Raw genomic sequence first — 15,546 nt, 5'->3', positions numbered from 1 at the left:
TATCAGAACAAGATGAAATAGTGCCGTGGCAGATGTTAAAACAGAATGGCTGGAACATCTCTCATGCTGATTTACAGCACCAAAATCGGCTGGCTGTAAAACCACAGCCACAACGTAAGTTATGAACGTTTAGGAAAACAGGCAGCAGAATAGCATGAAATATGTTGTTTCCTACAGCCTGAACATCTGTATTTCTTATCACCTGCTTTTTATGTGCCACGAGACTCAATTATTAATCAACTTTTTATCACGAGGAAGAAAGCAGCAAGCATTTTGCCGTTTTACAAATCATTACAATGGAAGAATTATGGGTGTACCTGGAAATATATGGTTATACACAGCAGCAGGCTGGGATGCTAAATATTCCTAAGCTAATGAAAGGAATTAAGTAGCATTGGCAATTATTCCTAAGCCATGCTGATCACAGGAAGCTGACTTATAATAAGCCAGATCACTGGTCCCTCTAGTTCTGGGGTGGCAATGTGAGGCCTCCGAGATGCTGTTGGACTACACCAAAGACCTCAATTCAAATATAATATTGTATCTATTCATAACCAAGAGTGCAATCTTATGCATCTCAATCTTAAATCTTACTGTGTGTTTATGATTGCAGGCTAAATTTCTCTGGTACTCGAACTAGATCCTATATTCCTGACAGTATCTGAAGATAACAAACATCTTAAAAGCAACAAACATCTCAATTTTCTAACATCCTAAACTTCTTTGGAAATCGGTACAGAGCACTGCAAAGTGATATTTGGCGCAGGAAAGGAGGCCATCATTAGAACAGCATCCATTGCAGAAGACAGAAAGGAACTGCAGATATCAAGTCCTTAACTATAGCAACAGAGCTGCAGAGACACCCATCCCCCACCTCCAATTTTGGAAATTAACCTCCCACTCTTACTACCCTGTATTGTGAGAATGGTTAAGGGAACACCATTTTGGTGTTCACATTGGAATCCACATTGATGCAAGCCATTAGGAAATAGACACAGACAAGAATACCTGGGGAATAATCTGTCTATCTATCTATCTATCTATCTATCTATCTATCTATCTATCTATCTATCATCTATCTATCCATCCATCATCTATCTATCTATCTATCTATCTATCTATCTATCTATCTATCTATCTCAAACTCACACTCTCACTTAAGCTGCCACTAAAGTGGCTTGGCAATATGGCTAGACCAATATGGTGGAACCTTGGTTTTCGAGCATCTCGGAAGCCGAACGATTCAGAACCGGAATGCCGAAAACCTGGAAGTGAATGCTTCCATTTTCAAATGCACATCGGAAGTTGAACAGCTTCCGAGGTGCGTTTTTCCATTTTCTCCATTGAAATTGCTGACTGCTCATTGCGCCTCGGTTGTCGAACATTTCAGAAGTTGAACAGTCTTCCGGAATGGATTACGTTCGACAACCAAGGTTCCACTGTGTAGCTCAAGTTGGTGCAACGCTGTGGCAGAAGATACAGATCATAGGCTTCATGTTGCCCTGGGTTTCAAAGAGTGATGTGGTTTTACTCTAAAACAAATAATAAACGTTCATGTCTTTCACGAAAACTGCATAAGAAACTCTAGATTTTTGTTAGGTTTTTCCTGTTTTCTTTCATCCACTAAGCACTCTTTTTTTCTTATTAAAAAGCAATGCTAGTTGTCTCCAGATCAGAATTTAGTAACACAATTCAAGACTTCCATGACAGAATTATTCTGTCATATTTCTGTGGTTATCCAAAGGCCTCCATGGATACCATAATGGGAGGGAAATGGAGTTTCTCTCTCATAAGGCTTTTGCAATACTTCATTTGAAGAACTTTTCCTAAGAATAGCCATGACATTATTTCTTCTGTACAGTACAGAATTGATTTCTGGATTGGGCCCTTTTCTGGTGAATTATTGTACTCAATGGATCACACAATGACATCTTATACACATAAATACACCAGTTTGCTCGCGTGCTTTGTCAATGGTGATTGATTTTCCTGGAGAGCCAATGCTCTCAGAACTGCAAGTAGCATTCATCTGCACGACATCAAGTCAGTTATAAATGAGTGGCTTGTATAAATGTCCATACAGGTACAATTGTGTTTAGCAGAATTAATTGGTGTGATTTTTCTCTTTTAGTAACCATGGCGGAATAAACACCCTTTTGAAAATTGCTCGCCAGTACAACTGAAGTGAGTGCTTTTTGTTTGTTTCAATTATGTCATCATATTTCCAAGTTTTATTAGGATGTTCTAGATCTACTGAATCCTGAAGACTTTTTTTCTCACACTCCTCCTAAGATCCATGGACATCTCAATCAACTTAGACAGGACTATTAAGCTGTGTTAAAAAAAACTAGTTTTTGTGGGGTGGAGTTAATTTCTCATAATCAAGCTGCCCTCATTTTTCATGGCAAAACTTCCACGGCAAGTAGCATTGGAATATTTCCAATTTGGATGCACATATTTCAGCTTCTGAAGATGTGGGATGCATACCACAACTGAAGACTTCCTCGGTTAGTTGACCATAGTTTCCCTTTACAGTCAAACCAGGAAACTATGATTACCACATTGGGAATAAGCTAGGATCTAAACCCAACCTATGACTATGATTCTCTATCCCAATTTGTTCAGCTAATGGTAATCATTGTTTCCCAGTTTGGATGTAGTGAGAAATATGGGAAATGAATCCAAGAAGAGAAGAGGAGACAGGCAATATGAAGACAGAACAGGCAAACATAAGTCTCGTGCATATTTCACCTTCTTGAGACAATACGAGTATCCAAACTGAGGCATCCTTTTTCAAAGGATACTTACAAAACACAAATACTTGTAACAGTTTAATTTTCAACTGGGAAAGAAGGTCGTTAAGTGCCCCCTCTCCACTTCCTCCCTCCCACTCAATGAAGCACAAAGGAGAACAGTGTTCGTTTTATGAATCACCAAGTGTAATTTTCATATAAAATACTTACTCAATTGTAATGAAAAGATCTATGCATTTTTTAAAAAGTGTGAATGCGAGGAGTGAATCTGAAGTCAAGTCAATTATAATTTTGGCAAGAAAAAGAAAGGAATAGTCAATATGGGTTGTGATTGCAAAAGTGGACTGTTCTCTGCTGAGAGAAAGCAACAGCAAAATTACACATCACTGCTCATCAAGCTGAGGCTGTGTATCACATAACTTAAAAGAAAGCACCAAGAATATCAAGTTCCAAGCATGACTGCATTATTAGGAATGCATCTCACTCGCTCAACTCTCGCTCACTCACACACACATACAAAGCTGCCAAGGCACATGTCAAGCTATCAAATTAATAACTGAAGTAGATTTATTTGCCCATACTACCTGTATACTGAATATGGAGGTTGCTTGGATGAGCAACCTGCATCACATAGCCACAGTTCTCCGATAAGTCAGTAAAATTAATGAACATGTGTCTTCTAACAATCAGAGCACCATCAAACATTTGGGATTCTCCCTGGGTTGCAGAACATTCTCTCCAAAAGTCCCTGATTTCTGATCTCCATTGTTAATTACAGTGGTACCCCGCAAGACGAACGCCTCGCGAGACGAAAAACTCGCAAAACGAAAGGTTTTTTCGTTTTCGAGTTGTCTCACAAGACGAATTTCCCTATGGGCTTGCTTCGCAAAACGAAGCTTGCCCCGGGGACAGCGGGTCTTCTCTTTTGAAGCAAGGGGCGGCGGGGAGATCGTTTCTCCCCACCGCCCCTTGCTTCAAAAGAGGTCCGGGGGCAGCTCTTCCCGCTGCCCCCGGACCTCTTTTGAAGCAAGCGGCTGCGGGGAGATCGCGTCTCTCCGCAGCCGCTTGCTTCAAAAGAGATCCCGGACCTCTTTTGAAGCAAGCGGCTGCGGGGAGATCGCGTCTCTTCACAGCCGCTTGCTTCAAAAGAGATCCCGGACCTCTTTTGAAGCAAGCGGCTGCGGGGAGATCGCGTCTCTCCGCAGCCGCTTGCTTCAAAAGAGATCCCGGACCTCTTTTGAAGCAAGCGGCTGCGGGGAGATCGCTTCTCTCCGCAGCCGCTTGCTTCAAAAGAGATCCCGGACCTCTTTTGAAGCAAGCGGCTGCGGGGAGATCGCTTCTCTCCGCAGCCGCTTGCTTCAAAAGAGATCCCGGACACCTGCCCCAGCCGCTGGGCTTCGTAGCGCTGCTGCGAAGCCGGGCGGGGGGCGGGAACACCTGCCCCAGCCACCCCGCTTCGGAACGCTGCTCCGAAGCGGGGTGGGGGGGGCGGGAACACCTGCCCCAGCCGCCGGGCTTCGTAGCGCTGCTGCGAAGCCGGGCGGGGGGGTGGGAACACCTGCCCCAGCCGCCGGGCTTCGTAGCGCTGCTGCGAAGCCGGGCGGGGGGGCGGGAACACCTGCCCCAGCCACCCCGCTTCGGAACGCTGCTCCGAAGCGGGGTGGGGGGGCGGGAACACCTGCCCCAGCCGCCGGGCTTCGTAGCGCTGCTGCGAAGCCGGGCGGGGGGGCGGGAACACCTGCCCCAGCCACCCCGCTTCGGAACGCTGCTCCGAAGCGGGGTGGGGGGGCGGGAACACCTGCCCCAGCCGCCGGGCTTCGTAGCGCTGCTGCGAAGCCGGGCGGGGGGGCGGGAACACCTGCCCCAGCCGCCGGGCTTCGTAGCGCTGCTGCGAAGCCGGGCGGGGGGGCGGGAACACCTGCCCCAGCCGCCCCGCTTCGGAACGCTGCTCCGAAGCAGGGGGGGGCGGGAACACCTGCCCCAGCCGCCGGGCTTCGTAGCGCTGCTGCGAAGCCGGGCGGGGGGGCGGGAACACCTGCCCCAGCCACCCCGCTTCGGAACGCTGCTCCGAAGCAGGGGGGGGCGGGAACACCTGCCCCAGCCGCCGGGCTTCGTAGCGCTGCTGCGAAGCCGGGCGGGGGGGCGGGAACACCTGCCCCAGCCACCCCGCTTCGGAACGCTGCTGCGAAGCGGGGTGGGGGGCGGGAACACCTGCCCCAGCCGCCGGGCTTCGTAGCGCTGCTGCGAAGCCGGGCGGGGGGCGGGAACACCTGCCCCAGCCACCCCGCTTCGGAACGCTGCTCCGAAGCAGGGGGGGGGGCGGGAACACCTGCCCCAGCCGCCGGGCTTCGTAGCGCTGCTGCGAAGCCCGCGCCCCCCAGCCTTCAGAAGAGGTCCGGGGACAGACTGTCCCCGGACCTGGTCTGAAGGCGGTTTCCCTAGGAACGCATTAATTGATTTTCAATGCATTCCTATGGGAAACCGTGCATCGCAAGACGAAAAAACCGCAAGACGAAGAGACTTGCCGAACGAATTAATTTCGTCTTGCGAGGCACCACTGTATTCAAAGACCACAAAGACCCATTAAAACAGACATTGCGACAAAACAGATATTGCAATGCAAGTCACGTCAGATGAAGAAGCAAGGGGGTGGGGAGGGATGTTCAATCAGCACTGACAATGCAAGCAATAATCTAGAAGAATTCCTCCCCCAGAAAACTGTGCTCTGAAGAATGCTGGGGTCCCATAGAAGTTTACAAGGGATTCCTCAAATGAGAAACTCAATAATGGTGGAGCAGCTTCTTAAAACTGCTGGCCACACAAATTTTCTCCCATAAAAAGAAGAAGAAGAAGAAGAAGAAGAAGAGTTTGTATTTGATATCCCGCTTTATCACTACCCGAAGGAGTCTCAAAGCGGCTAACATTCTCCTTTCCCTTCCTCCCCCACAACAAATACTCTGTGAGGTGAGTGGGGCTGAGAGACTTCAGAGACATGTGACTAGCCCAAGGTCACCCAGCAGCTGCATGTGGAGGAGCGGAGATGCGAACCTGGTTCACCAGATTACGAGACTACTGCTCTTAACCACTACACCACACTGGCTCCATAACCTTTGGAAGGGTGGTTTCTGTGTTCATCTACAATCCAAACAACATGGGAGTGAAACTCAATGTGACTGCCCAATGCCCATCATCCTATGTGACCCCCACACTGGATTTCCTTGGCAGATATGCAAGGCTCCCTCACTGGACCAGCTCTTACAGTTTCAAGGTAGAAATTTCAAAGATAAGTGATCTAGACATAAGTTAGAACACCACCCTGTGACAAATATATACCATCCACCCACCCATGAAGAAAGCAAATAAGCACACACTGTACCTTCTGTGGCAGGAAAGAGATAATGCCCTTCACTTTTAGTCTCCGCAAGCTTCCCAGTTCTCAGCAATACTTCTGCAAAACTTTCCAAAGGATTGTGCTGATACGTGGTATAAGTAACTTCATTCTACAGAACACAAATTTTAAGCACAAATTAGAACCAGCGTTCGCTGCATGTTTGATTTCTCTACTCTTTCCCATTATTGCAATTAGGTGCCGTTTACACCAACCACTCTCTCGCCCATGATGCTAATCAGATCTGATTAACTGACTAGCCAGTAATTTATTTATTTTTTATCCACGGGTCTCAAGTCTAAACACTCAGACTCGAAGTGTTTCATTGCCATTTGGTGAGGGGGCTTTGCATGCCCTTGCAACATGCTGAAAGAGGGCGTGAAGGGGGTTGTGCATAAATTCTGCCCTCTGCCTGTCCTCTTCTGACATTTGTGCATTCAAACTCTATCAGAAGAAGGACTTTCGTACCAATGTATCCAGCTAGGGCTTCTCCACGCAAGGTGGGAAGCTTGCTGTAACAGTCCTCTCTGCACCTCCTTTTAATACGTGGAGGGTGGGTCGTGTGGATAGGCACTTATTTATTTATTTACCAACTATTTAACAGGTCGTAAACTTACATCTGCAAGGTATGGATCATCTATCAGAGATTCATAAAATGGATGGCAGCCTTGCTTTTCTACTGCTTTATTTGCTCCACTGGTGCCTTTTAATGCATCTCCAAACTCTTGACCCTGTTTAGGGGAGGGAAAGACGGAGAAGCCCAAACATTAAGACATCGTAAGCTCTTACCTGGAAAAGTCCTCACATTTCAACAAATGTTAAAAGACAAGATATCCTAACAGAGGAGTGCCCATGTTTAAGTAGTGATGATAAAAGCCTCTTACAGTCGTACCTTGGATCCTCAACGAGGAGACTAAAACGTTTTGGCTCCCGAACGCAGCAAACCCAGAAGTGAGTGTTCTGGTTTGAGAGTGTTCTTTGGAACCCGAACGTCCGACGCGCCTTCCGCGGCCTCCGATTGGCTGCAGGAGCTTACTGCAGCCAATCAGAAGCTGAGCTTTGGTTTCCGAATGTTTTGGAAGCCAAACGGACTTCTGGAACGGATTCCGTTCGACTTCCTAGGAACCACTGTATTTGCAACACTCAAATTAAAATGCATGTCTAGGACCAGGGCTTTTTGCAGCCGGAACTCACTGGAATTCAGTTTCGGCACCTCTCAGGTGGGCGCCATTGCCATTCTAAGAGAATGAGGGAAGTGTTCATGGAGAGTTCTGGCACCTCTGTTTCTAGATAAACAGCACTGTCTAGGGTCCACATGAATAACATGTCTCTGTACTTCTCATTCCTCTACCCAGGTCCCTTTAAGTAAATCAGTGTTAAGGGTGGAAGTAGAAAGCTCACATGAAGAATAAAGCAACAGTAAATTGCCATGGTCAAACAGCTGAAAGATAAGTGTACGGTTACTTCTTACATGTAATGGCCGAAGATAGGTCAGTGACTTCTTCCACCACTGTCGATCACTGACGGCATGCAGCATAGCTTTTGTGGTCAGAGTTGTATTAGAAAGGACCTTCATGGTTTTAGCTGTGGTCCACTGCAGTAGGTCAGCAGACTGACCAGAGGAAATGCTGGTGCCAACCTATGAGTTTATGCAACACACAATCCTTAGTACAAAGCTGCCAAACAGGTTACTTTTTTATTATAACTGGTGCAAAAACATGCATCAAAAGTATTTCAAAGGTTGTAGCTGGGGCAATTTCAACCACCACACTCCTTGTAAGTGGCAGGATTTGATATAACACAAGCGCAGTAAACACACAGACACTGAATTTAGTACTGGAAGTATTTTTAGCACTGCATTTTCTACATAATAATAATAATAATAATAATAATAATAATAATAATAATAGCCTTGCAGTTAATAGCCATTTATGTTTCACACTGTTATGAAAGTTTGTTCAGATTGTGCACTAGCGCTAGAAGATAGCAAACCACTGATTACAACAGACTAATGAAACCAGCAACAGATGATATTATGGGCGCTCTGCCCAGTTACCAGTGATTGGGGGAAAGAGTGAGGACATAAAACAGCAGATTGCTCAGAGCAGAAATGTTTCGTTCTCAACTCCTTGGGTTTATTGCAGCTATAGCGTCCAAAGAGGTTCAGCAGTAATTCAGGTGGACTGAAGTTTCACTCAAAGGTTTATAGAAAATGGCATACTTGTCCATACAAAAGGCAATACTTTCCAGTCGCTTTGAAAAAGGATATTTGAGTACTTCATGAAAGGCTGGATGCCACTCTGGAATGAGGACATTTTCCCCAATGGCAGGTTTAGTAGTACACTGAACATGTTTCTGGTTACTTAAGAATAATATATTCTGAGGAAGTAAATTAATAATAAAGAATACTACTTGTAAGTGTACGTAAAGTATGCCACTTCTTTGAGAACCCTTTGTCATTCTCCTCTTCAAACACACGCTTGCCAATGTGTGCCACTTTTTTGGGCAGAGAAATGCCTCAACAGCACCTCCAAAAGTATATCAGCCAAATCAGCACACCCTCAGCAAATAAAGATCAAGGAAAAGGCCAGTGGGGGGCTTGGCCCCTCGCCCTCCAGTGGCACCCCTGACAGAACCCACGCACCCATATTCCTCCTGCACATATTGGCCAGATTGGGATGCAAATCAAGATTATGTTGAATGGAAGATCATGTGAGGAGAAGGAGGAAGGAAAGTCTCTGGAAAGCACAGAAATACACCTATTGGTACCAACTAAGTATATATTAAATGACATCTCCTGGGAAGTAAATGCATGAACATCATATCACATTTCAGCTAGCATTCTATTCTAATTTGGATGGAAAAGTTATGTGTTAAATGCTAAAATGTGTTAAATTTAAAAAAAACCCATAATTGTGATGATGATTTGAAAAGCTGAAAGTACAGGGTAAAAAAAGATATCAAAAGAAGTATTGTGGTGAGGGTTTTTTTAAGGGGGGCTGGGGAGAGAATAACATTTCTATATGCAACAGAATGCCTAAGTGTGAAGCTTTCCATTATTAATAGTGGTAAAAAGATATAAAGAGGAGGCCTCCTGCCAACCACTGAATAATCAGTTGGAATTTTCAGTTCTAGCTTCTCTAACTGAAGGGACCCCATGCTGAGCAAAATATGGCAAAAATTCCACTCTGCTTAGAAAATAAATGGCAAAAGATGCACTGAGCTGTATTTAAAGACAGAACAAAGAAGCTACCCCTTGGAGCTAATTTTATACACTTTTTTTAAAAAAAGGGTGAGAAAATGAACAGTTGCTAAAGAGGAAATCTATGATCTTCTGCTGGACTTTAGACTGCTTGACCACCAAGTGCAAGCTAAGGCAGGGAGGGGGTGGAATGCAAACAGTAATATCTGCTGGGTCAAAAAAGTCCTCTTTAATTCGTCATTTGGCTTTCTGTAGCCCTCTTTTTTCCAATCTAGATCAAAGAACTTTCAAGTTAGCTCTGAAAAGAGGAGGCAGAGGGCATAAGCAGTTGTCCCTTAGGAAGAGAGCTGGGCTACAAACCACACTTGCAACTGGTGTGATATTCAGCAGGCTGCCCTTGTGAACGACCATGCTGCGTAAGTTAAGTCTTTGTAGTATTCCTGCAGTTTTAGGTCTTTCTGTTTTTCTAGAGCACAGCTTTCTAAACTGTGTGTCGCGACACATTAGCATGTCAGCTGCAGCGTATAGGTGTGTCCTCCCGGGGCTGGAAAGGGGTTAGTTTAACCTCCGGTTTGCTAGTAAAACTGCGTCACAAAATGATGCACGTCTAAAAAGTGTGCTGCCAACATGAGAAGTTTGGAAAGCTCTGTTCTAGAGTGATGCTTTCCTGATTGACAAGGAGGAGTGTTCAAATTTGAGAGGAATCAAATGACTCAACTTATATATATGCATCCATCCATCCATAAACACTTCTGATGCATCTAACACAATAGTTTGGAACCAAGACTAAGTTACGGTAGATATGCTTTGTTCCCAATGAAATCAGTACTTAGTCACGAGTAACTTGTCCCACTGATTCCTCTGGAGCTTGTTGAACTAACTTACCCCGAATCCAACCTTATATTTGTGCAAAACACAATGACTCTCCTGACTTCATCTCTGAGGCATCCTGCCTGTTGATACTGGACAGGTCATCAGTAAAAAATATTTGAGAAAATGTAGTCAGATGTCTACATGATTAAGACTGAACTCCTACCTAAACTTTTCCGGGAGTAACTTCCACTGAACTCAGGAGACATGCACAGGATTGTGCTTGTTAGCCCATTGCAATTTGCTGGCTAGTTGGAAGTTTATATTAACTAAATCACTAATTTCCATTGAATTCAAAGACTCCTGCTATTATGCCTGAAGTTTGGACCACGCAACTCATAAAGCTGCAGTGAGTCCGCAAACTGCTCACAATCACTGCTTGGAGACCATGCCCAGTGTCGATTTAGATATGGGACGCTTTTATCATGAAATCTGGGGTTTGATCTTTGAAATTGGCACTGCCAAAGCATTGGCTGGGCTAAAGCAACAGCAAGCTGGGCTCATATTGAAGTTCAAAAAAGATAAGATGGGAAGACCATACAAGAGAGGGAGAGAGTGGTGCACAAACCATCTACATGCTACTTCTACGCAGGAGTTAGAAGAGACGACCCCTTTAAAGACCAAGCTTGGCTCAAAGAGTTCTAGCTAACACAAGTAATAGACTCTTACCCAGTGATCACTGCCATGCAATGCAGTTCACGGAATGCAGTGCAGCTGGGCAAGATCACCAGAACATCCCTCCCTCAACCCACCTCCAAATTCTCGTCTTTCTCTCCTCCACAGCACCCATCACCACCACAGCTTCTTTCTTTGCCCTACCCCTCCCTCAAATGAAAATGACAAATTTTGGTGTTTGCATACAAAGGGGATTCTGGTCTTCCCGGCAGTTGTCAGGGTCAACCCGTGTTAATCCAATGTCAGGGTACAGTGCCATTTATTAATGAAACAGTATTTTGCATCCTCAGTGGTACCCTTTTTTAAGCTCAAGTAACACCTGTCTTTAGAGGGACGCGGGTGGCGCTGTGGGTTAAACCACAGAGCCTAGGACTTGTCAATCAGAAGGTTGGCGGATCAAATCCCCGCGATGGGGTGAGCTCCTGTTGCTTGGTCCCCCTTCCTGCCAACCTAGCAGTTTGAAAGCATGCAGTGCAAGTAGATAAATAGGTACCGCTCTGGCGGGAAGGTAAACGACATTTCCATGCACTGCTCTGGTTTGCCAGAAGTGGCTTAGTCATGCTGGCCACATGACCCAGAAGCTGTATGCCGGCTCCCTCGGCCAATAAAGCTGCAACCCCAGAGTTGGCCACAACTGGACCTAATGGTCAGGGGTCCCTTTACCTTTAACACCTGTCTTTATAAAGATGCATATGAGCCACTATAAACCCACGAGACTACGGACCAAAACAATAAATTAAAAAAATCCATGCATACTCCTTCTCCATCACCAACCCCCCCCCCCCAGTTATTTATCCACACATGTGAATAATTCCATTTGTAGCTCTATCATTACAGATGAATTCCTAAAGAAAGCAAGTTGCAATTTTTACAAGTATTTGCAGTGAAGCATTTATAAAAAGCAAATAAAACGCCATTTAAGGGCTGGAGCAATACACGGCCACTTGTAAGCACCTTCCCGTGTTAATAAGACCATGCTCAGTAATTATACTTTCATATTACCATGACATATAAATAAAATACTTGTCTCTACAAAAAGATACATTAGTATTAAGTGGCTTATGTGTAAAGTTGCCCCCCATTTACTTGTCGTGATTTACTGTAATTGTTACTTTAACCATTAATGACTAACACACACCATTTTACGGCTAAACACCATCTTTTAAATAATCCTGTAATGGTGGCTATAATATTCTAAAATACTTTTGACTAATCAAGGCCTTAAACTGCTTATAATGAGGGTTATTTTTGGTTTTGTCTGAGTACTTCTAAAGTAGACGAAGAAATTATTTCCATGTGTAACTGCAGCTGAAGGTAAAAGGAAGAAAAGAGGCAATTACAGAGGCGTCCTCTGTATCTTGCTGAAAGATCTCTTCAAAATGAAGTCTTAAATACATGACAAACCACACAGCAAAGACAGCATACCCATTTCCCCATTTTGCCAGTGGCGCATGGTCACACAGAAGGCTTATCTCTCTTAATTTTGTAACCCGAGTGTAATGAAATGGGTGATTTAGCCATCTCAGTCTAACTTCAGCAAATATTTGGGTAAAATCCTATCCAAACAATAATAAATCAGGTTAGGTGACATAGATCCTCATGATGCAGCTCCTCTGTTCAAAGCAGAGCCATTTAGAAAATAAAAATAAAAATACATAGGCACATATAAGGATTTCAAGTTGGCTCCAACCTAAGGAAGCTGGCCTTTTCACTGCACAGGACTTAGCTGCCATTATGAAGCCAACAAGGAGCTTGTCTACACAAGCGCACACACACACACACCTGTCAGCTTCTCTTTTATCTCTCTTCCAGGACAATAGATTTGCCTCAAATTTGCCACCCCATACAACCGCCCCATTTGTCCTCCCGTAAATATGACTCTGGTTATAGTTACTGCGTGGTCTAAACAGAAGAAAATATGATTATATATTTTACACAGTGGCATCCCCAGTCCTCACCACCCCATTTTATCCTTACAGTAACCCTAGGAGGTAGCTTAGGCTGGGACACAGCAACTTGGCCCAAGGTTACTCGGTGAGATTCATGGCTGAGTGGGGATTCAAACCCTGGTCTCCCAGGTCATAGTCCAGAATTCTAACCACTACACCACGCTGGCGCTCTCAACTGAGTACCGGAATGCATTTAGTACATTTAGAATGCACTCCGATTTAGCATTGAATGCATTTTACGAACAAGCTCTTTGGCTCTTTTCTGCCCCAAAAGTTTAGTTGTGTCCCCCCCACCCACCCACATAAACACGCTAACCACTGCGAGTGGCAAACTGGCATTTTTATTTTTATTTTTGTCAGTTTGGATCGAATTTCTGCCTGAAGGCAGCCCTGTTTAGGTAAGTTTTAAATGTTTGATGTTTTACATCTGTTGGGAGCCGCCCAGAATGGCTGGGGAAACCCAGCCGGATGGGTGGGCTATAAATATTATTATTATTATTATTATTATTATTATTATTATTATTATTATCCATCCCAATTGCAGCTGTGTGACCCCAAAGCCCCAAGTAGTGCTGAGGACAACATAGGTTGTAAGCCAGGGTGGGGAGACTCTACATAATTGTGATGCCCATTGGCTATAAACAATATTGACTGATTGACTTTGCATAAAAGGGTTTTGAAGACAGAAAAGCTAAAGGGACAGGGACTGCAGAAGGTCAATGAAATGCAGATATAAAGCTGGTAATGTGCTGAGAAAGAAAAAACTGAAAAACAAGGGAAAGAGGCAAAGGCCTGATGAAAGGGGAACAGAGGAAAGAAACCAGGAGCTTCTAAGCTCACCTTGTTTCCATCGCTCGACCAATGATCAGGCTAAAAGATCCAAATGAATTTTAAAAATCCACAGTGCTTTAAAAAACAAAAACACACACACAATTTACCTCTACAGAAGACTCTGTTTTCATTCCACTTGCAGGTCTGGAGGTATTTATGTTTTCCCATTTTTCTGGAGGCCGGATCTGGTAGTTGACTGTGTGATAAAGAATCTAAGGCAAAACGAATAACCTATCTGTTAAATTGTTTATTATAATTTATAAGTTATAAAGTGTGGTGAGCCACTTCCCTTCTGAAGATTGCTTATTTAAAGCCCAGCCAGCGCTGTCTTATGTGCAGAGGGTGGTGTACTCCAGGGTTTTGTGTGTGTGTGCATACACAAACACAGTATCAAGTTCCAAACAAAATTTTAAAAAGAGCCAGATTTCTGATCCCGGAGGATCCACAAACCTCATCTAAATCTAAAGAAAGATGTAGCATTGGCTGTCCCTAAATAGATGACAAGTCAGATATCAAACAGCACTTACAATGATGAATAAATAAATGAAAGAACCTGGCTGGGATGGGTGAAGGTATACTGTTAAACGCATTTTATGTATTTCATGAGAATAGTGGCAAAGTATGACATCGTCATAGAACTAGTAATAATATACCATGAAGGATTATGATGGATGTGATTCTTGATAGCAAGAAACTTGGGGCCCCACCTGGAGGAAACATTTAAATTGGTATCATAACCACTTTATGCAGTCATGGCTTCTTGCAAAGGATCCTGGGAATTGTAGTTTGTGAACCGTGGTGGGAGTTGTTAAAGGTAAAGGTAAAGGTACCCCTGACCATTAGGTCCAGTCGTGACCGACTCTGGGGTTGCGGCGCTCATCTTGTTTTACTGGTCGAGGGAACTGGTGTACAGCTTCCGGGTCATGTGGCCAGCATGACTAAGCCGCTTCTGGCGAACCAGAGCAGCGCACGGAAACGCCGTTTACCTTCCCGCCGGAGTGGTCCCTATTTATCTACTTGCACTTTGATGTGCTTTCAAACTGCTAGGTTGGCAGGAGCAGGGACCGAGCAATAGGAGCTCACCCTGTCACAGGGATTTGAACCGCCGACCTTCTGATCAGCAAGTCCTAGGCTCTGTGGTTTAACCCACAGTGCCACCCGCGTCCCTTGGTGGGAGTTGTTAGCAGGCCCCTATTCCCCTCACAGAATGGCAGTTCCCATTCCTCTGGGAGAAGAGTGATGTGCTGTTAAACCACTCTGGCAATTGTCTAACCCTGCCAGGATGCCTCCAAAGGTCTAATGATACTTAAGCTGCTCCGCTGATGCTAACCCTTTGGGTCCCAATAAGGAGATTTCTGGTAACAAATCCCGTTGTCCCAGAGAGAAAAAAAAGCCTGTGAGGGCATACCTTTCACTGACACCAGACACAACGAGAACCTAGTTACAAGACTTGTTTAATAACAGCTACGCTATAAATTAAAATGAGCTTGAAACTCCTGTTTTACATTTTTCAACCGGCGCAGGCTCACTCTGATCAGCGTTGTAACTCAAGGACTTGGGACTCTAGGACTAACAACAATTTTGAGAAAGCTGTGGAAGCCACATGTTGAAAATGGAACTTCATTCAAAAACAAAATCATATACCATATTTTTCCATCTATAAGACACCCCCTATTTTGTGGGACTCTGTTTTAAGAAAATGGGGGGAGATGTATCTGTGTATAAGATGCCCCCCAAATTTTTGACATTATTTTTAAGGGAAAAAACCAAGCCTTATACATGGAAAAATACAGTATATATAAAGAACAAGATTTCAACCCAGGTATTTGTTAAAAACAGTATTTCAGTCCAGTAGCAACAAAGCATAGGAGATATGAC

The 15,546-nt window shown here is 44.5% G+C and overlaps 1 protein-coding gene across 2 annotated transcripts in view; it reads right to left on the bottom strand.

The window, feature by feature from the left end:
• NBAS (NBAS subunit of NRZ tethering complex) overlaps nucleotides 1-15,546 on the bottom strand; it is a 178,468-nt gene that overhangs the window by 50,635 nt on the left and 112,287 nt on the right. Inside the window, exons 35-38 of one of the 2 annotated variants that reach the window (XM_081905888.1) lie at nucleotides 13,776-13,880; nucleotides 7,613-7,780; nucleotides 6,759-6,872; nucleotides 6,130-6,253 (exon numbers count right to left, since the gene is read on the bottom strand). In XM_081905888.1, coding sequence (XP_081762014.1) covers nucleotides 6,130-6,253; nucleotides 6,759-6,872; nucleotides 7,613-7,780; nucleotides 13,776-13,880 — 511 coding nt within the window. The remainder of the gene's footprint in view (nucleotides 1-6,129; nucleotides 6,254-6,758; nucleotides 6,873-7,612; nucleotides 7,781-13,775; nucleotides 13,881-15,546) is intronic. The other variant, XM_081905889.1, reaches the window with a different exon arrangement.

The sequence above is a fragment of the Podarcis melisellensis genome (assembly GCF_964234715.1).
Source record: "Podarcis melisellensis genome assembly, chromosome: 3".
Classification (NCBI taxonomy): Eukaryota; Metazoa; Chordata; class Lepidosauria; order Squamata; family Lacertidae; genus Podarcis; species Podarcis melisellensis.
The sequence above is the reverse complement of the archived record's forward strand: the minus strand, read 5'-3'. Positions and strand labels throughout refer to the sequence as shown.